Source organism: Mastigoproctus giganteus, chromosome 12 (genome assembly GCF_048544385.1).
Source record: "Mastigoproctus giganteus isolate SK-2022 chromosome 12, ASM4854438v1, whole genome shotgun sequence".
Lineage (NCBI taxonomy): Eukaryota > Metazoa > Arthropoda > Arachnida > Uropygi > Thelyphonidae > Mastigoproctus > Mastigoproctus giganteus.
In genome coordinates, this window is record NC_143586.1 from 33,962,655 (window position 1) to 33,984,551 (window position 21,897).

Genomic DNA, 21,897 nt, shown 5'->3' on the forward strand with positions numbered 1-21,897 from the left:
GGACTTGTACAAGCAGCTAGCAACACTAGAAGAGATCCAGGTCCAACAAACATCCATAAACCTGGCAGTAGAATATATATATATCCAACCAAATACTGTAGACAGTGGACAAAGCAATTCCAAAACAATCCACAAAAGTGTGGTGGAATGATGAATGTAGTGCAGCTAAAAAAGCAGAAGAACAGAGCATAGAATATCTTCAGGAAGTTCCCAACAACAGAAAACCTCATCCATCCACTTTAAACATGCAAGCGCAAGGGCAAATTAAGTCAGGCAGACTAGCAAAAGGGGACATGGAGGCATTTCACTTACACAATCACAAGAACAATAAAAACCAAAACAATATGGGCCAAAATACAGCGGATGCAAAACACACACGCATCAACTATCCCATGCTCACTGTTAATGGCTATGATATCACAAAACCAGAGGAGATTGCAAACACCTTGGGTAGATCCTTAATGGAAATATCAGCTATGACATCATACTCACCATATTTTCAGGCACACAAAGCACAAGCTGAAAAAAACTATCAATTTTGAATCAGCATCAATTTCTGCATACAATCCCCTTTCACAATGTCAGAGTTGCAATCTGGCCTTTATTAAACTCAGTGCAGCAGGGCCAGATGGAATCCACTACATCATGATAGGAAAACTTAGTGAACCGGCCTTCAAGACTCTGTTACTCCTCTATAACAGAATATTCAAAGAAAACACTTTCCCCGTCAAATGGAGTCATGGTTATGTTCTGGCATTTCCAAATTCAGGTAAAGACCCTGCAAATTCACAATATTATCGACCTATTGCACTTACCAGCTGTATGATCAAGGTCATGGGAAAAAAGGGTCAATGCCCGGCTGACCTGGTTTTTGCTTGAAATGATTTCCTAAATTCAGTGCAATGTGGTTTCTGTGATGGTAGATCCACTCTTGACCTTTTGATCAAGACAGAAATAAACATCCGTGACACCTTTGTATGGAAAGAATACCTTACCATGGTCCTCTTTGACATCAAAAAAGCATTTGACGCTGTGCTTGGAGATACAGTATAATGCAAAACCTACACGATCTGGGATTACGCAGACACCTACCACAGTTTATCAGAAACTTCCTGCACCACCGCTGATTTCGTGTTAGAGTACACAACCAATTATCTTCAAAATTTATCCAGGAAGAAGGGGTACCACAAGGGTCAGTGCTAAGTGCCACTCTCTCTTTAGTGTAATAATGAATTCAGTAGCACATGACCTACCACAAACAATATCCACTACCCTGTATGGGGTTGACTTCAGTATCCCCTGCCATTCACATAATATATGAATGATAGAAAGACAGTTACAATGTACCATCAACAAAATAGCTAAATGGTCCCAAAACAATGGATTTCATCTCTCACACAAAAATTCGATGGCTCCATGGAGCCGAAGGTGGATCCATAAATAGCATCATGTGAAATGAAAAAGTACAATTTAAGCTTAATAAAATCAGTTTTATTTTATTTGGTATTTTCATTTACAATCAACAATAAAGGTTTGTGATAACTAAATTAGGATACATAGTTGAAACAATTCAAACAATTAACATTGCAATTGAAGACCAAGTCGATACATGATTGCCACGCGTAGTAGATTTTGTAGGATGTGATGTGAGTTTAAGATCAAGTGTTGATTCCATGAAGTCGAGAAATGGAGCATTTTTGGGTTTCTTAACTCGAATCTTTCAGGTCAATGTTGAAATCACCCACTAAAGTTATTGGGATGTTTTGAAAGTTGAATTTCCTTACAACTTTAGATATCTCCAAACTTTGGCATATAAATCGCTAGGTTGCATATTAAAAAAACTTTTAATCTGCTCCATTGTTGAAATCAGTGAGATATAGAATGTTACAAACAGTCTTCTGTACATTTATTTCAACTTCAGCTGCACAAATGTCGCCACATTTATCTATACCAGTCATTTGCCGTAGCGAGTCTGCATCAGTGGTAATCAGAATTTTTTTTTTTTTATGAAAATCCCAAACACCAGAAGTATTAGAACCTGTAGTACTTAGTACCGTGCTTGGGTTGGAGATTGAGAAGTTGAAAGAAGATATTTGTTGACATTAGACTTGAACTTCTGTAGACTAATTTTCAGGAAATACATATGAAGGAAGATTGTTCTGGAAAACGGCAGTTGAATGAATAAACGAGGAAGATGAAAAGTTGGTTCTGTGAGTTTGAAGTTGGACAGTAAATGGATGTTGGCTGGTGGAGGCACATGTTCAGACTGTTTTAAAAGAGAGAGTGGGAATTATAGAAGCCCATGGAAATATCTGTAGAAAAGGCATGCAGCAGAAGCAGTACGTCTATGAAACAGCAAGTGGAGAGACCCTGTAACTGCCCTCTTCTGAATGGAATCTAGAGGCCTGAGAGAGGTTTTGGGGGCACCACCCCAGATGTGGGAACAATATTCCATGGTAGGGCAGATTTGCAATTTGTACAGAGTGAACAGCTGTTTGGTAAAAAAGTAAAGCCGAGAGCGAAAGAGAAAACCAAGTTTTTTAGATGCAGAGGAAGCAATATTTGTAATGTGCTTGTGCCAAGAGAGATTAGAAGTCAGGGTAATCCCCAAAAGAAATATATCCTTTTGCCTAGAAATCGGAGTGTCACCAAAGATAAGCATAGGAGCAGAAGAATCCTTTTTACATGAAATAAGACAAGACTGAGTTTTAGAAGGATTGAAATCAACTAAGTTGTATTTGCCCCCACTGGAGAATTACCTCGAGAGCATTTAAGGAGTTGGTGGCGGATATTCGAAAAGTTGAAGCTGATTGAGCAGGTCAAGGTTTCTCAAAATGCAAAGTGGAATGCAGTGTGCTATCATCGGCAAAACTATGGATAGAGTTTACAGTCAATGGAAGAAGGTCATTAATATACAAGAGTAAAAGAGTGGGGGAAAGAACTGAACCTTGGGGGGGACACCAGAATTAGTGGAGAAGTTAGAAAACAGAGAGCCATCTACCATCGCCCTTAGTGAGTGATCAGAGAGAGAACTGGATAACCAATTACAAAAAACAGTTGGCAAACCATAAGATGGAAGCTTGTTTAGAAGACCTTTATGCCAAACACGATCGAAAGCCTTTGAGATATCGAGAGCAACTGCTTGTGTTTCACCAAACTTTTCCATTGAATTTGTCTATAAATGGGTAACATAAGCCAGAATATCACCAGTGGATCGACAGTGACGGAATCCATACTGGCGATCGTTGATCAGACAGAAGGTTTCTAGGTTGTTTAAGAGTTGGCGGTTAATTGATTTCTCTATTACTTTAGAAAGAGTACAAGTAATTGCAATGGGACGATAATTGGATGGGAGGGATTTGTCACCCTGTTTAGGAACTGGCTGGATATGAGCAAATTTCTAAGCAGAAGGAAAAATACCTTTCGAATAAGAAAGTGAAAAAAGGTGGCAAAGAATAGGAGTAAGTTCAGGAGCACAGGTTTAGAGAACAAGTGGAGAAATACCATGTGGACCTGGAACTTTCTTAGCATCAAGATTCGTCAAAATCCTTCTGACATCCTTTTCACAGAAGACCACAGGAGGCATTGAATGCAGCGTGTTGGAAATGGTGGGAGGTGTTTTACCAATATCATTAATACACGAGTTGGAAGAAAAATGGGATGCTAACAGGTCAGCTTTATCCTTGGCTGAAGTGACAACAGAATCGTCTTGTTTTGACAGAAGTGGGAGCAGAGATGGGCAAAAAGTTGCAGCCAATAGCTTTGTCTAGAGACCAGAATGCTCGGCTGCCATTAGAGCAAGAAGCAAGTTTTCTACTTTTATCCTGTTCAAAATCTAGTTTGGACTGATTAATAAATGCTTTACAATTGTTGTGAGCTTTGGTGTAGGCAGAAAATGAAACTGAAGAATTGGAAACAAGCCAGTAATTACGATGTGCGACATTCTTCTCTTGAACAGCATTAGCACATTTATTGGAAAACCAAGGTTTAGATAAAGGACGGCATTTTAAGGTGGAGTGTGGAATAAAGGATTCCATTCATGCAAGAATAATTTCACTGACACGATCTGAGCAAACGTTGACATCAGAAGTTTTGAAACAGTAATCCGACCAAGGAAAAGAAGAAAAGAAATCTCTCAGGTCATCCCATTTTGCATTCTTGTAATGCCAAACAATACGAGGTTGGGAATAGCCATGAGATAAAGGCTCCATTGGAGAAGAGACAATCACCAAGTTGTGATCTGAGGTGCCTAAAGGACCACTCACTTCGACCGTGTACTTAGAAGGGTGTTTGTGAAAAAAAAATCAAGTATGTTGGCTGCATGGTTAGAATTGTTCAGTATTCTTGTAGGTAAACAAACATTCTGTGCAAGATCATTAGTAATTGCAAAAAATTCAGCATCTCGACCAGCTGAGTCCATGTGACTAGAAAATGGAAGCCAACTGGAGTTGTGAACATTAAAATCACCAAGAAAAATTACCTCTCTGTGAGGGAAGTTGGACTATTAATGGAGTTGGGAGAATGATAGAGACAACAGATGAATTTGACACAATGAGGTAGAGAGATTTTAAGCCAGAGAAGATCGAAAAGAGGAGATTCCAAATTACCAAGTCTCTGACAGGAAATGTCGAAATGGACATATGCACAAGTACCACCTTTGAGACAAAAGAATCATACAGCGAATAATTTGGGCAACTGAGATGAGCAGTAGTTGAATCAACCGATAACTGAGATTCTGTCAGAAAAAGTACATGGGGTTTGGCAGACTGCAAGTGGAAGTGGACATCGTTGAGATTAGAACTGAGACCACGTATATTTGTGAAATGAACTAGGAAGTGTTTGGGAGGTTTAGATCTTTTCGCAGATAAGCTTACTCTATTAGTTTGACAATTCATGGTTCATTCAATAGTAAGAAAAAGTTGGGAGAACATGCCGTATGAAGTAATGCTATTTTTTGATATGGCGTACATATAGTAAGAATATACTCAGATCCTTGACAATGCCCCCGTATACACACTACTTGGACTCCGTCCAGTCACTATCTGGCAGAGTAGAGGTAGCAAGATACTAGCTGATCCGGAAGCCTCTTAAAGAGTTATCAATGAGTTCCATCTGGTGTACAAACTAGCGGCCAGCCTGCGAACACTATTTTAGAGCTGTACCCTCAAAATGTAAGGAAGATTGGATCTCGCCATGATGTCCATAATAACCTCAAAAGTCATCAGTCATACTGCATGATGGAAGAGATGGGGAAGGGTTGACTTGAACAGCTCTAGAGACTAAACATGGGTTCCACCAATTGAAGCCTCCAATAAGCAAAGTGGTGGTATTGCACCGGTTGATGAGAGTCGTCTACCACCTTGTATTACCTGGTAACCCAGAGGGGTGGCATTCCTCCATGTGGTGTGGGCACCACACCTCGACCCCTGCTTACGTTGGTTCACACCTGGGTGGTCACCCACCAAGTACTTGTGCATGGAGGTTATACCCAGGATTACTAACATTCCCACCATCGTGAAGGTGCAAGCAGGGGATTTGGCTGTCACAGACCGTCTGGACTTCACCGAAATTGGGTCCACTTGACTTGGGTGTCACCCAAATATCAGTTCCATCAGCGTTTTAGACTCCCAGGTAACAAGTACAGCTTGTCTGGCATGTCTGAGAGAATGTGTGACAACCTCAAGGACCAATAAGAATGTGTGGCATACATATTGTTGATTCGACTTAATTGTATATTGCAACACCACCAGATCGCACAGAATGTCTTTTGAATTGTGTGATACGTTTGTATCCTCGAACATCAACATTTTCATTGTTTTCAAGCTATTTCATTTAATGCCAAGGTATTCGATTTCATGAGAATTGGGTTGGTTGCAATGTCTTCGCTATGAAGTTTCAAACTCAGTGAATTCAACAATACCATTCTGAAACTCTATGAAGCAACTTGATCCAAAAATTGTAATGTGGTTGTAGAGAATGTTTCAAAATGATGGTTATTCAAACATTTCAATTCAGTTCAAAGATCTTGCATCTTTGAATGTTTTACATTCAACCACGAGCATGGTAGAATGTAAAGTTGTCTTTCTGATTTCTGATGTACAGGCCATCAATGCTTCTAACTCTCAACAATGCAACTTATACCAGTTGCTGTTCGAGACTTATCGTAATCGAATACGATTTCTTTGAAAGTTCCACCCTGAGATTTATGAACCGTCATGTCACAACTTCAACCAAAGGAAATTGGATTCTTTTGCATTTAAGCATTTTGTTTTTGAAAGATACTATGGCGGAACGTCTCGTAATCGGAGTCCATCCAGATTTTAATATGCAGCAATATGTGTGGACGAGACTTGAGATGACTCTTAGTTCTAACATTCTTGCTTTCAAAATGTAACCGCAATCTTTTGATTTTTGTTTCTTCCATCTTAACTTGCTGTAAAGTTCTGATCGCTCCATTAACCAAACCATCTTCAACATCAATGTTTGTAGTGATCATTTAAGGTTTTCTAGTCGATAGATGCAGTATGTATGGCAAACCTCCGGTCTCTGCTACACTCATTTGATGGAGTTCGCATACTAGTCAACTGTTCATGACTCTTGTAACCTTTGAAGTGATTGTTGGCTGTACAATCGATTATGGTGTTTCCTTCCAACGCTTGATCATTATATCGAACAACAACATCGTTGTTACGATGGAACAAACAAACAGCATTTGGTACTTGTTCCATGACAAAGTAATGAAGTAGTTACTTTAACGAGTAGTTCAACTCTCAAAAACTAAAATCCCGATTTGAAATCTAGTTATATATCCTTGTAGAGCTCTCAAAGGGCAACAATTTTGTTGATTACCGTTTTTGTCTAACATTTATAGTTTTCAAGATATTGCAAAAACAAAATTGAAAATGCTCGAATTTTCCAGCTCTCTCAACTTTGCATCGCTATTACTCAGAAAACATAAGAGTCGGTCCTCGTATAACACGTGTTTGCATTACACGAATTCGATCATACACGATTTATAAATAGGGGAACGTTATCTTATATAACACGAACCGAATTCGCTTATGCACGATTCGCCTTTGTGTTTACAAGAAATGGCAGTCGAACGCGGAATCACCCCAACTGAACGCAACACGATAGGAATGAAGAAGATTCTGAAAATGTATTTATGTGTTTTATATCACTGAAGGGGAAACACATTTCACCATAATAACGTAAAAACCAACACAATTCCAGCTATCGATATAATCGCAAATGCAATTAGATGGAGTTTACTACCAGTTTATAACAGATTCCACTAGCAGAAACACAACTGGAAATTGTTTTTATTGTTTTATGGTAGTAACCCCCAGAAATGTGCTTTAGTAAAATGTGAGGTGTTAATAGTGTATCTCGGCCTTTACGGTGTTGTTTATTCAGTTGCTACACGCGCGCAGCTTTGTTTATGTGTACTAAGCGTGCCTCCTCGTTTTGTAATTGCGCTTTATTCCCTAAAAATGAGTGAAATACTTAAAAGGTGTGAAAAGGAAGCGTCCTGGCGAAGACATTGCAGATTCAGAGAGAAAAAAAAAAGCAATATCGATAAACAGAGGCGGACTGGGTCAAAAATTCTTACCCGGGAAAATTTATAGTGGCCTCACTACGGTTTATGGCCAAAATCACACCGGCCTCCGGCCCACCGGGATTTCCCGGGTAATGCTTATGGCCAGTCCGCCTCTGTCGATAGAGAAAAAATATGAAATTGTGAAACGCTTTGAGCGAAATGAAAGACCGTGTGATATTGCGCGTGCTACAGACCTAAATGAGGCAACGCCGAGAATTACAAAGAATGCGGAGAAAATAAAAACAACTTTTATAGCAGGAACAACTGAAAGTGTAATTAAAATCCATTAGATTAAGACACAAGAATTGGAAGGGATGGAACGGCTGTCATCTGTTTGGATAGAAAATCAAACAAAAAACAAGTTTGCTTACGATAGAAGCAAAAGCATTAGCAATATTTTATTACGACTTACGTATTATAAAATACGTAAGATTTTATTACGACTATTTTATTTAATATAATAAATTTTTTACGAATAAAATACGTATTTTATTCGTAAAAAATACTTTTTTATAATATAATAAAAAATAAATATTTTTTATTATTTATCATATTATAATAAAAAAAATTATATTATTTTTTATTACGTATTTTAATCGTTATAAAATACGTAAGTATTTTATAACGATTAAAATTACCCGATTATTTATTGTGTTTGGTAATGTTTTGGTTCCAAATGTGTGTTCAATCTTGGGTGGTCGGCCCCTAACCCCACTTTTCCCATAGGGCCTGTTGTTTATATTGCACGATTTTGCATTGCACGAGGATTTCTAGGAACGCAACTATCGTGCTATACGAGGACAGACTGTACATCAAAACTATTTATAGATGCAAAAACTGTCTCCTAATGAACAATTTTATCGCTTACTGTTTATGTCTATCTATCATAGTTTAGAAGTTATTGAGAGTGCAAATAACCAAGACAAAAGCAAATGACCAAAATGTGAGCTTTTTAGTTTTTTCGAAAAAAAAATGATATTAAATATCAAAATTTCTAATTTTTTCTTGCATATTTGTCGACGGCATTATATACCCGGTAAAATTAGTATAAATTTTTTATACTATTGTCTATTAGTTTTGAAGATATAACAACAGTTAGACATTTCACTTTTCATGACAGCCTGAGTGCCGTAGGGTACCCCCAGCATAGACATTATTCATGTCAAAAAATGGTTGGGAAGCACTTCTATAGGAAGCATAACCTACACCAACATCTGGAACTTCAACTTGAAAATCAAGTCATACCAGTTGTCAATGGTGTCCGCTTTCTTGGTGTGTTATTTGACCAAAAACACACTTTCCTTGAACATATAAAAATGCTCCGGATTACCTGTCTTAAAATACTTAACATCTTAAGAGTTTTATCAGGCACAATGTGGGGAGTTGACCATTACACACTACATCTCTACCATGCATTAATATGGTCATGTCTGGACTATGGTTCTGTAGTATATAGCTATGGTAGACTAAGGGCATTACGTTGGCTTGATCTTTTCCATCACCATGCTCTTTGTCTTGGCACTGGAGGCATACCGTACATCACCGGTTCCATCAACGTATTGAAAGCCATTATAACTCAGCCGAACTTCAATCTCCAAACCAATATGGCTTTCTCAAAGGCTGCTCCACAGGGGATGCTCTGCAAGCGATCATCACAGTTGCACAAAACATGGATAAAAAATACTTTTAGTCATCTCCATTGACTTTGTCAGGGTGTTTGACTGACTCTGGTGGTCAAGTGTCCTCGGCAGACTTCACACTGCCAACCTTTATGACTGCATCCAAAGCTACCTTTCTCAGAGGAAAATCATAGTAAGAACTCCCTACAGCCAGGTCCACAGACGGTGCCCCCTCCTGTGGAATATTCTCCTAGATGAATTCCTAAACTACGATCTTCAAAACATACAATCACAGGCATGTGCAGATGATTTGGTACTCATCCTCGTAGTGGACTCTCAACAACAACTAGAAGCAATGGCCAACAGAGCCCTCGCTACCCTACAGGAATGGGCAAACTGTAATTTCCTTCGCATCTCTTCAACAAATACTAGCTTCTTACTGCTCAAAGATAACCTAAATATTAGGAGGCCCCACAAATAAAAATACAGGGAACAACAATCTAACAGAGCAAATATAGCACCTGGGGATTGTCCTGGACAGGAATCTGGCATTCACTCCTTACTTAAAATACATCCAAATGAAGATCCGAAATTATATGGCCATGTTCAATAGAATTACCCGAAGAGACTGGGGCCTTAAACACCGCACACTGTCCTTGCTCTATAAGGCTGCCTTTATGTCAGTCACCAGCTGTGCCTCCAGCATATGGTACCACATAGCAATAACAGCTACAAATAGAAAGAAGCTTGACACGATACAGCGCTCCATACTGCTGGCTATATCCAGGGGTACTGCACGGTCAGCACCCACGCCCTACAAGTGCTGGCCAGTGCCCTCCCCCTTGACCTGGAGATTGTCTGGACAGGCCTAGTGTATAACCTCACAAAGGGTAGAACAGTAACCTGCCTTGCCTATACCACGGACCCAACAAACACCCTCACAATGGATAAAAGATGACTCGATACTCACCTATTGCGGATATGGCAGGACCGCTGGACCAATTCTACCGAGAGAGACATCACCAGGAAATTCATACCCAATGTTGAAAGGACCTACCCAAAGTTGCCACATTGGTTTTTCCTGGGTCTACATGCTACCTTCCTGCTAATGGGACACAAGACCCATTAGGAAGAAACTCTCCATCCTAGGCATCACTAACAACCCACTATTGGACTCCCCAAAAGCTGGTAGCACCTAATGTACAGATGCAAACTATATGAAGAACTCAGATGCCAACTAATAACAAAAATATATTACCTGCTGCTAGACCAGGAACATCACATCCTGAGTGATGAAAGGCACTACAGTGCCTTCAAGATATTCGCCCACGATCTCTTCAAGAGATGAAAAACCTTCCCACTCAACTAATACATAATTCTGATGTCAAATGTCTCTTCAGTAGCAACCGAGGTATACATCCACCCACAACCAAACCAAGCTTGGCAACAAAACTGATAGTACAACCTGTGTGTGCCAGGAACGTTGTCTTCACCAGATACGACACTTACCTGATTTGGACTCTGCACCAACCTTGACAACCTGCAGCTCTGCTACCAGTGCCATCTGGTGATCTGTATAGTGCTCCCTTGCGTGGCACCTGTAACCCCTCATCCCCGTTGGGAGGAGAACAGGAGTTGCCCCCCCTGCTTCTTCTTCTGATGAGGCATGGGCCTGCCTTACTGACCGATTGGGGTCACCTTCCCTAATGTCCTCATACATCTCTCTTTTCCCCCAGTCTTTAGTCTTCCCCACTCTATCTATATGCAAGTGAATGCCCTACACATCTAAATTTAAACATGTCAAAATTAACCATGATCACCAGTTTTTGGTGTTTCCAACTTTAGCATTCCCCTTCATTTTTTTTTATTATTATTTATTATTATATTTTTTATAGGCCCTAGCCACTGAAATCTCAAGAAACTAGGTGACAGGGCCTGCCAGAGTAAAAATTTCAAACTACTGGGTACCTGGTCTGCCTCCATGGGGACCAAGTGTGGGCAATGTTGTGGCACAGCAGGGGTCTGGCGGCTAAATGGCCAGATGAACAATGGTACGCAACATTTCACTTACTGCAAAATCCATACACTTTCAAATCTCTGGCCTTCCCAGCAAACTGGTACACCAACAATGAAAGCAACATGAAGATAGGGGAAACCCCTGATGCCATTATACACTGAATACACTTTACTTTACACATGGCCGGTTCAGAGGGCACGTGTAAAGTAAAATCTCAAAGGGCATCCAAAACACCCCATTTGAATTGGACTTTTCTCTCCTAAATGGGAAACTCTTTATAGAGCTTACTCATCTATAAATCCACCAACCAGGATACGTCTTTGGTCACTGCAAGCTGATTGGCAATTTGACCTGAGTAACATACTACAAATACATGCCACACAGAAGCCATCATGGCCTTCGGGCATCTCCGTAGCCAGGTAGGAAGGAGCAGCAGTGCGTAACACACACTTCTTGATTAGACCGGGGTTCGAGCCAGTCACTACCAAATACGGAGGATGCAGGAAGGTCAAGGGAATAACCACCGCATATTCCCGGAGCAATATGGCCTTAGTTGCTAATGCTCCTAAAAACCAAATAACAAACAAACAATAACAAAAACCAACATGGCCAGTACACACCAATCTACATAGATAGGTCTAAAACTGATAATCATGTTGGTGCAGCAGTAGTATTTCCTGACATTTTTATTTATATATCCTAAATATACCATATCCAAAAAGCTTCCCACTGAATGTAGTATCTGTACTGCAGAACTCTGTGCTATCCACATAGCCTTAAAACTACACACTCTCAAGAACCATATTGCACAGCGTTGTATGTACTGACTCCATTAGTGCTATCTAAGCTAGACAACACAATACAAAGAATGATAATGCCTTTCTTAGACAGATCTGGAATACTCGTGACTAAATCAAACCAGAAGAAACAACAAGTTCTCCTTTGTTGGATTCCTGCTCACCCTGGTATTTCTGGAAATGAACAGGCCGACCTAGATGCCAAAACTGCTACTAATCCTGTGGACCAATCCTTCACTATACCTGCATCTGACTACAAGTACATTATAAAGAAATGATGCCTTGAACAATGGCAACGCATCTGGCAGAGTTAAGGCAATAATAAGTTATTGGTATAAAAGAAGATCTAAAACAATGGAGATCTAGTATGTGTGAAAACCAATGCGAAGTCATATTAGCCTGATTACGGATAGGCCACTCGCACCTGACACATCTTTATTTGCTTGCGGCCACTGACCCACCATAGTGCACAAACTGCAACACTCGTCTTATACAGTCCAACATATACTCATTGATTGACCTATTTACAACAGTGAATGACAAATTCTCTTTGGCTTATTTTCAGCAACAAACACTCTGAGTATAGCTCATCTCCTGCCGGGTGAGCAAAGTGTCTGCCTGGCAACCCAAAGGTCGTGGGTTCGAATCCCGTCTCGGGCTTGGATCAGAGTAGAAAATGCAAAAACCTTGGGAGGTGCAGTATGGCCACAGAAGCCGATGCGCCAACAACTAACAAAAAAAAAAAAAAAAAAAACTCAACTAGCAGATGTGCCACAGGTTGACAAAATCTTTACTTTCCTTAAACAGATACAAATCTATAGCACACTCTAAACTTTAACCGCAATCCATATTGAAAAAACAGAGCACCGAACTCTACCATAGTTAAGCACATTATGGCCATGTTGCCCTTGCACTATAAAGTCCCCAAACAAACAACAACAGCTTCCATCTTATAGGTTGCCAACTTTTTTTGCAATTGGCTTTCCAGGTTCTCACTGACCACTCTCTGTAGATGATAGTAAAATGGCTCTCTGTCTTCTAACTTCTCCACTCGTGCTGTTGTTTGCCCTGGTTCAATTCTTTCTCCAACTCTTTTCCTCTTGTATATTAATGACCTTGAACCGACTGAAAATCCTGTCCATAGTTTTGCTGACAATAGCACATTGCCTTCCATCTTCCAGTTTGAGAAACCTTGCTCTTCACAAATAGCTTCAATGTTTTGAAAATCCACCTCCAATTCCTTAAATGCCGATGATTACTAAGTAATTCTGCAATGGGGCAAAGATTACCTAGTTAATTTCAATCATTCTAAAACTCAGTCTTGTATTATGTCGTGCAAAAAAAGTCTGCTATGTTTATCATTGATGACACTTAGATTTGTAAACAAGGTTACATTTCTCTGTTAGAGATTACTCTGATTTCTAATCCCTCTTTGGCATAAGTACATAACAAATATTGCTTTGTCTGCATGTAAAAAAAATTGTTTTCTCTTTCACTCTCAGAATTACTTTTCTTCTAAACAATTAGTCACTTTGTACATATCTCAATCCGCACTACCATGGAATATTGCTCCCACGTGTTGGGTGGCGCCCCTAAAACCTACCTTAGGCTTATGGACTCCATTCAGAAGAGGAGAGTCAAGTTAATTAATGATCCATCTCTTACAAATCTCTCCTCATTCTGTCTAATGGATTTACTGTTTCTGCTGCATGCCTTTTTTACACAGCACCTCCGTAGCCAGATGGGCAGGAGCAGCAGTGCGTAGCACACGCTTCTTGATTAGACCGTGGTTCGAACCCGTGACCACCAAATACAGAAGATGCGGAAAGGTCAGGGAATGACCATCGCATATCCCAGAGCAATGTGGCTTTAGTTGCTAATGCTCCTAAAAAATCAAACAACAACAGATCTTTTCTATAGATAATTCTGTGGGCACTCTTCTTCCAAATTGGCATCTGTAATTCCCCCTTTCTCTTCCAAAGCAGTCAACATATGTTTACTGTCCAACTTCAAACCTCACAGAACCAACTTTTCTTCTCATTTTATCCCTTCAACTTTCTTTTTTCTGGAACAACCTATCTTCACATGTATTTCCTGAAAATTACAATCTGCAGAAATTTAGGTGTAATGTCAACAAGTATCTTTTGTCTTCTATACCTTAAACCCATTCATGGTACTAAGTACTATAGGTTTTAATACCTTTTTTGCTTGAGGTTTTCATAAAAAAAAAAAAACTTTCACCATCCCCCACTGTTACCTTTATATGTGATACATCATAACCAGTCAAATTAATAGAACAAACTTATCTGCAAAAAAATTTAAACCTCCCAAAAATTTCCTCATTCATTTCACACATATATAGCCACTCCCCAATTAACGCTACATAAGTCGGAATTTCCCTAAATAAGCAATTAAGGAAATTCCACACTTGCAACTATGTGTGCTGAATTTCATAGAAACAAAAAAGAAATGTTCAATGAACATGTAAATAGAATTATTCAATTTTTTATCTCACACAAAGGAAAAATTATAAGCTCACAAGATTACAAAAATTTCAAAATTATAAAATTACAAAAAGAGAGGAGACAAGCATAACTCAGCAAGTTTTACCTTTCGAGCATTGGTGCCAGAATTAACTCTCCAACTGATAAGCACGTGCTGCGGAAGTTGAGGGCTGTTGAGATTTAGAAAGGGTCTTTTCCAACGCATCACAATTTCTCTGCAGCTGCAGAATCGGCACTGGCGACTTCACCACATACTTTAATGTTTTGGAAACCAGCATGATGCTTGAACCTATTGAACCACCCATTGTTTATCACGAACTTGGCTTGGGGTTTGCCATACTTATCGTTATCTTCATAAATACTTCTTGTTTGAATGGCCGTTAGATTCAGTAGAACTTGCTTCTGAATCTGATTTTCCATCCATATTATTAATAGCTTTTCCATCTTCGATATAGCACCTGAACGTTGTTTTGTGATCACTGTTGGGGTAGATTGGCCCTGGATTACGTTGATCCTTTAACATGTTCTTTTACTCGTGCACTGTTCATTATAATAGTATTCACTGTTGAAGCAGTGAGACCTAATTCCGTGCAATAAACGACAAACTTTGTCCTGCTTCATGTTTTAATTAATCATCTTCATTTCTAAATCAATTTTGTTTTGTTTCCTAGCACTGCCAGCACTTGCACTTTCCGTTGGTCACTTTTCCTTCATCATTTAATAAGTAAATAGGAATGAAGAAAAGATTCTGAAAATTTATTTATGTTTTTAATATGATTGAAGATTTCAGTGAAAGGGGAACACATTTCACCATAATAACGTAAAAACTCGCACAATTCCAGTTATCGGGATTATTGCAAATGCAGTAAGATCAAGTTTACTACCCGTTTATAATTGGATGCACTAACAGAAAAGCCCAATAAACCGGAAAGTGCAAATTGTTTTTGTTTTATGGTAGCGACCTCCAGAAATGTGTTTTAGAAAAATATCACAAAGGCGTTCAAAATTGATTCTTATAACAGAACATATGATAACGATGAAAGTTTAGCAGATTTTTCCATTATAAAAATGACCTTTTAGAGATATAAATAGCTTAGTTATATAGTGAAAATTTCAACTTCCGAGGTCTTGGAACGAATTACCAAAAAAAAAAATGTGTTATTGGGTTCACATTACGATATTTTCGTGATACCTCCATTTATTCCTATGTGATGAAAAATACATTTCCACGATTTTTTTAAGTTTGCACTGGCCAGCAAAAACTTATGTAAAGTTGAATTTCCATAAGTTGAGTATTACATAAGTCGGGGAATGGGTGTACATGGTCTCATTTCTAATGAGAATGAATGGAATGGTGGCAGAATGTAGGTGGAAATGGAATTATGTCAATTTCCAACTACATTCTGCCAAGCCTCACTCACTTTTTTTTTTTTTTTGACAGGAACTCAGTTATCGGCTGCCTCAACCACCACTCATCTCAGTTGTCTTCTCTATATGATTCCTTTTGCTTTAAAGGTGGTAATTATGCATGTCCATGCTGATATTCCTTGTCAAAAACTTCCTAATCTGGAATCCTATGGCTTAAAATCTGTAGACCCATTCTGTTAAATTCATCCATTGCTCTACATATCACTTAGAAATAAATTTTTGACGTTGTTTCTTTGAAACTTGATTTTTTCCAACTAACTTACTTAACAGTAAGGCAGTTGTTCTTGGTAATTTTATTCTTCACAACTACAGCTGGATTCAATTTTCTAGTTACAGTTAAATTAGAAAATCAATTTTCAATTGAAATCAAGCCTTGATGCTTTTGCCAGAACTATTGGCTGCAACTGCTGTGCACCTCTGTTACAGCCTGATGGTTCTCTTTCATCCTCATTTAAAGATAAAGCTGATTAGTATAGTACTGTTCTTCTAACTCTAGATTGTCGATTGAAATCTTCCTGTAGCTTCTGATGGGATTTTAGAAAAATTTTGAACAACTTGATGCCAAAAAAAGCCCCATGCCTTGATCATATTTCTCCACTTGATTTCAAAACTTTTGTACCATCTTATTATTTTTATTTATTTATTTTTTTAACTTTCTTATTCCACTAATGTTTATCCTTCTGCATGGAAATTTTCTCATATCCAGCTATCTCCAAAAAAAAAATAAAAGTGAAAAAATTCCCTCCCTTCCAGACTACCTTGAAACTTTCCATCTGATGATTACTGATTGCCAATATGGATTCTGTCATTGTTCATCCATAGATGATATCTTGGCTTGTTATTCATTTTTCAATGGATTAAGGGGAAAAGTTGAAACTCAAAAAGTTGCCTTGATATTTCTGAGGCTTTTGAACATGTTTAGCATAAAAATGTTCTGAGAAGCAATTTTTTTTTTTTTAAGAAATTCACCAACCAGCTAGTTTTTTCTCTGACCACACGCACACACACACACACTTGCATTTGAATTTTTTTTTTTTTTATGAAAACCCCAAACACAAAAGGTATCAAAACCTATAGTACTTAGTACCGTGCATGGGTTGAAGGAGAAGTATGGGGGGGATGTCGGAAACTTTGCTCTAGAGACTAAACATGGGTTTCACCACTTCAAGCCTCCAATAAGCAAATTGGTGGTATGATAAATGCTTATGCGTTCTTCTAACTTCTCAACTAATGCTAGTGTTCCCCAAGGTTCAGTTCTTCAGTATTCATACATATTCAGTTCTTTCTCCCACTCTTTTCTTCTTGTATAAAGAATCTTCTTCCACTGACTGAAAGTTACATAGTTTTGCTGATAATAGAAAACTACATTTGGCCTTCCAGTTTGAGAAACCTTGCTGTATGCAAACTTCTTGAATATCCACTACCAACTCCATAAATGCTGATATCTAGGTAATTATCCAATAGGGCAAAGAAAACTTAGTTAACCTTATTCCTTCCAGAATTTCATCCTGTCTTATTTCTCACAAAAAAGTGCCTACTGCTCTGTGCCCACCTTGATAGATTAGATTACGTAGATTTCTAGACTAGATTACATAACTCTTTTGGGGTATGTAATTACCCTGACTTTTAATTCCTATTGCTATAAGCACATCACAAGTATTGCTTTTGTCTGTACTGCTTTTCTTCTTAACAGTTGACTTTCTTTAAATCTCATATTCACCCTACAATGGAATATTGTTCGCACATCAGGAGTAGTGCCTTCAAAATGTCTCTCAAACTCCTAGACTATGCAAAGAAGGCAGTCAGGTTACTTAACAACCTGTCGCTTACAAAATCTTTCCACTTTCTATCTTGTGGCTGTTCCATTTCAGCTGCACGCCTTTTCTATTGGTTCTTCCATGGACAATGTTCTGAACTGGCATGTGTAATTCCACCACTCTCTCTTCCAAACCAGTCTGAGCACATGCCAAACACTCATAAGCCATTCTCTCTTCAACTCTTAGAACTAACTGTTCTTCTTCCTTATTCATCCATTCCACTTTTCTTTTCTGGAACAACCTTCCTTCACATATGTTTTCCAAAAATTACAATCTACAGAGATTCAAGTCTAATGTCAACAAGTATCGTCTGTTTTTCTCAACCTTCGTCCCATGCTGGTTCTAATATCTTTCATGTTTGGGAGTTTTTGTGAAAAAATAAAATATTTATATATATGTGTATATATACATATTGACAGATAAACCTGTAACTTTATAGATTAATAACTTAGGTTTAATTAATAAATTTATACTTTTTTAGGCTTACACACCAGAAGATACACATTCTCTTCATATTACGCTCTCAACATGTCAGAAGAATACATGGGGAGATTTCATGGAGAAGGTATTCTATCTATATTAAAGGAGCTTTGTGACTTATTACTAATTAACTATTTAATGCACTTGTAAAATAAATAATAAAAATTAAATATTTTATCTATAGATCATAAATATGAATAAAATTGTATTGATGCAGAAATGCATAAGAAGATTTTCTTCTTGTATTATATTCGAATTATATAATCAAATGTACTGTAATCAAAAGAACCAATGAAAAGGTTTTTGCTGGTTACTTAAGAAGTATTCATTGTGTGTAAATTTCACTTTAAATGCCATGCATGACTCCTAAATGCAAACCACACATGAATTCCACTAAATAATAGCATTTTGCTTCATTTTGTCAGGGTACTACCAGCACTCAAAAAATAAATAAAATAATATTTTGATAATCCTGTCATAGGATTATCAAAATGTAATGTTATGGTGGTGTGCTATTCTACCTCACCTGCTGTGATAAAAACTGGACATTAAGCGAAGAAAAGTTTTGGCATAAATAAATATATACTCTGAGGTAGTATCTTTTTTTTTTCCAGTGACTCCATTTATTTTCCCTTGAACAGAAGGTAAATTAACAGGTTTGTAATTACAGGCACTCCTCTACTTACATACAAATGACTACGTACAACTCATAGATGTGTACAAAGCACAAAGTTTCTCAAAATTAACTTAAATACTGTATTAAAAAATATTTCGACAGTTTTGAACAACACACGCGAAGTACCAAAATCAGTTGCCATGTGTATGGTAACATTGCATCAGCTATCCGTTCGCCTGCTGCTGCTTGTCTATTCCTGATCCCTCAGTTTTTTGGTGTTCTTGTTCAGAGTAGGATCAGTGTTTTTCCTGTTATTACAAAAGATATTATTTCCCTAAAATGGCTCCAGAGCAAAAAATAAAAGTGAGAGCTGTAGTGGTAAATGGTACTTTGTTACAATAGAAATGAAACTAGACATTATAAAAAGAGTGGAAAAGGGTGAGAATCAGGTTGATGTAGCACGTGTGTTGGGCTTCGCTCTATCTTGAACACAATTTTCCAGGACAAAAAGTGAATTCTTGGACATGTAAAGCATTCTGTGCCAATGCAGTCAACAAGAATAAGTAAGAAAAGAAGTCCAGTGATTGAGGAAATAGAGAAACTTTTAAGTGTATGACTGGAAGATAAGCAATGAAAATGAATGCCTTTCAAGAAATAGAAAAAAGTTTATTTGAAGACAAAGAGTAAACATGGTGAAAGCACTGCTGATTAGACCTTTAATGCAAGTCATGGATGATTGCAATGCTTTAAGGCACAAACAAATCTGATACACATTAAAATGAATGGTGAGCCAGTCTAGTGCTGATGAGGAAGCTGCCAAACAATATCCGGAGTTCTTGTGGGACATTATTGTCAATGAGGATTACAAGCCAGAACAGATCTTTAATGTAGATGAAACTGGCTTGTTTTGGAAAAAAATGCCTGATTGCATGTATATTATGAAGGTAGAAAAGAAGATGCCCAGGTACAAGGCAGCAAAGGACTGGCCAACTCTACTGCTGGGGATGAAATGCTGCCAGTGACTGCAAACTCAAATCACTATTAGTGTACCGTGCAGAAAATTCAAGAGTTTAGCACCCAAAATCATTATCAAGGCTTCACTTCCAGTCATCTGGATGTCTAACTGTAAGGCCTGGGTTGCTCTTGAAATCTTCAAGGAATGGTTACACAAACATTTAATAGCACAAGTATAAAAGTACTGTGCTGAAAACAATCTTCCATTCAAAATCCTGTTAGTACTGGACAGTGTTCCTGGCCATCCACCTCACCTGGATGATTTTCTTTCTAATGTTAAAGTGGTGTACCTGCCTCCCGATACCACTTCCCTCGTATAGCCAATGGATCAGGGGCTTATTGCTACATTCAAGGCTTGTTACACACAAAGAACTTTTAAGGAAGCCTTACCAACAACAGAAGGAGAGGGTGGAATGACCTTAAAGAAGTTTTGGAAGGAATATACCATCTACGACACAATCAAAAATATAGATGTTGCCTGGCATAAGATAACATCATCAAATATGAATGGGATCTGGAAGAAACTCATCCGACAATTTGCTCATGACTTCTGTACATTTGAAGAGGTAATCAGTCTCAAGAAATGTGGAGGAGCTCAGAAAACAATTGGATATCGAGGTGGAAGAAGAGTGTGTTTACCAATTGTTCGAAAGCCACTCTCAGGAGCTGACCAACAAAGACTTCGAACTTGAAAAAAAGACACAGTAGGAGGCCACTGAAGAGAAAGAAGTTGTTGAAAAAAATTTTCACCTGCAATCAGCTAGCTGAAGCTTTTCTTTAATAGATAAAGCACTATCATCTTTTGAGATTCAAGATCCAAGAGTTTCATGAAAGTGGCAGCAGGTGTAAACAATGCTATTGCCTGCTACAAACTAATCTATGAAGAGAAGAAGAAAACTGTGCAGATTAAAATCCATCAGTTTTTCAAGAAAGTGGAAAGTGGATGTGAATATATGACATCCACATGTGGTACCAGTCATTCTGCTCCCAGATCACCAGAATTGGTGTTGTCAAAAGTTTGATCCTCCATTTCGACAATAATGTGAACAAATTGAACTCTTGTTTATTTTTGTTCTTCTATATATTGTATCTTGTTTATACACTATACAGTACTGTTTATAGCTATTAGAATAAATTACTTTTGAATAATTACTGTACTCTACATTATTATTCATTGTTTTTTCTGCCTCATTTAACTCGGTTACAAATCGTAAAATTCTGTAAACAATGCTACACATACAACTTGATAAAGTTTGTTTTGGGTTATAATCTCAGTTCTACACACATTTAATATCTGAAAAACCGAAGTTGGTCTTACATACATGAAAAGAAAACCAATTAAGTACTTAACTCGAGGAGTGCCTGTACTCGTGTCACCCTTTGGGAATAGCAGATACATTTGCACATCACTCCTCAGGGACCTCCCCTGAATCCAAGAATGCTCTCATAATTATGGCTAAGGGTTTGCTTACTTCCTTCACTGCCTCCCTTAATATAACTGGATAGATCCCATCCATCACAGGTGCCTTTCTTACAAAATCATTTAGCTCCCTGTTAGTGCTTTATAAACTGCCAGCATCCCCTTCCCTAAAGAATTCCTCGTGTGTGAATGTAGATGCAGAATACTCATTCTTTGTCAGCAACCTAAGGAGGATCCTCACTGGCTGCCCATGTTTACGTAAGTAAAGAAGTCTTTGCTGTTTTTCTTTGCATCCTTTGCCAAAGATTTTTCATAATCTGCCTTTGCTTGCCTGACCTCCTTTTTGACTTGATTACAGACTATATCTACCATATGCTTCTGCTTCACCCAATAATTTATATGCATCCCATGCACTTTTCTTCTCTGCCATAAGTTTCATCAGTTCATCTGATATCCATTTAGACCTTGAAAAGCATTTCTTAGTTGGCATGAAAAGCCTAGTAGCTTCTATGATTAATTCCTTGAACCTTTCATTATCAGTTGGTCACACTGTGTAGAATTTAAAAACTGTCTGCATTGTAGTCA

At 38.1% G+C, this 21,897-nt stretch overlaps 1 protein-coding gene across 1 annotated transcript in view; it reads left to right on the plus strand.

Annotated features, from left to right (window-relative positions):
• NO66 (Bifunctional lysine-specific demethylase and histidyl-hydroxylase NO66) overlaps positions 1-21,897 on the plus strand; it is a 136,153-nt gene that overhangs the window by 76,419 nt on the left and 37,837 nt on the right. The window contains exon 12 of the mRNA XM_090386109.1: positions 18,264-18,347. Within this exon, the coding sequence (XP_090242235.1) occupies positions 18,264-18,347 (84 nt within the window). The remainder of the gene's footprint in view (positions 1-18,263; positions 18,348-21,897) is intronic.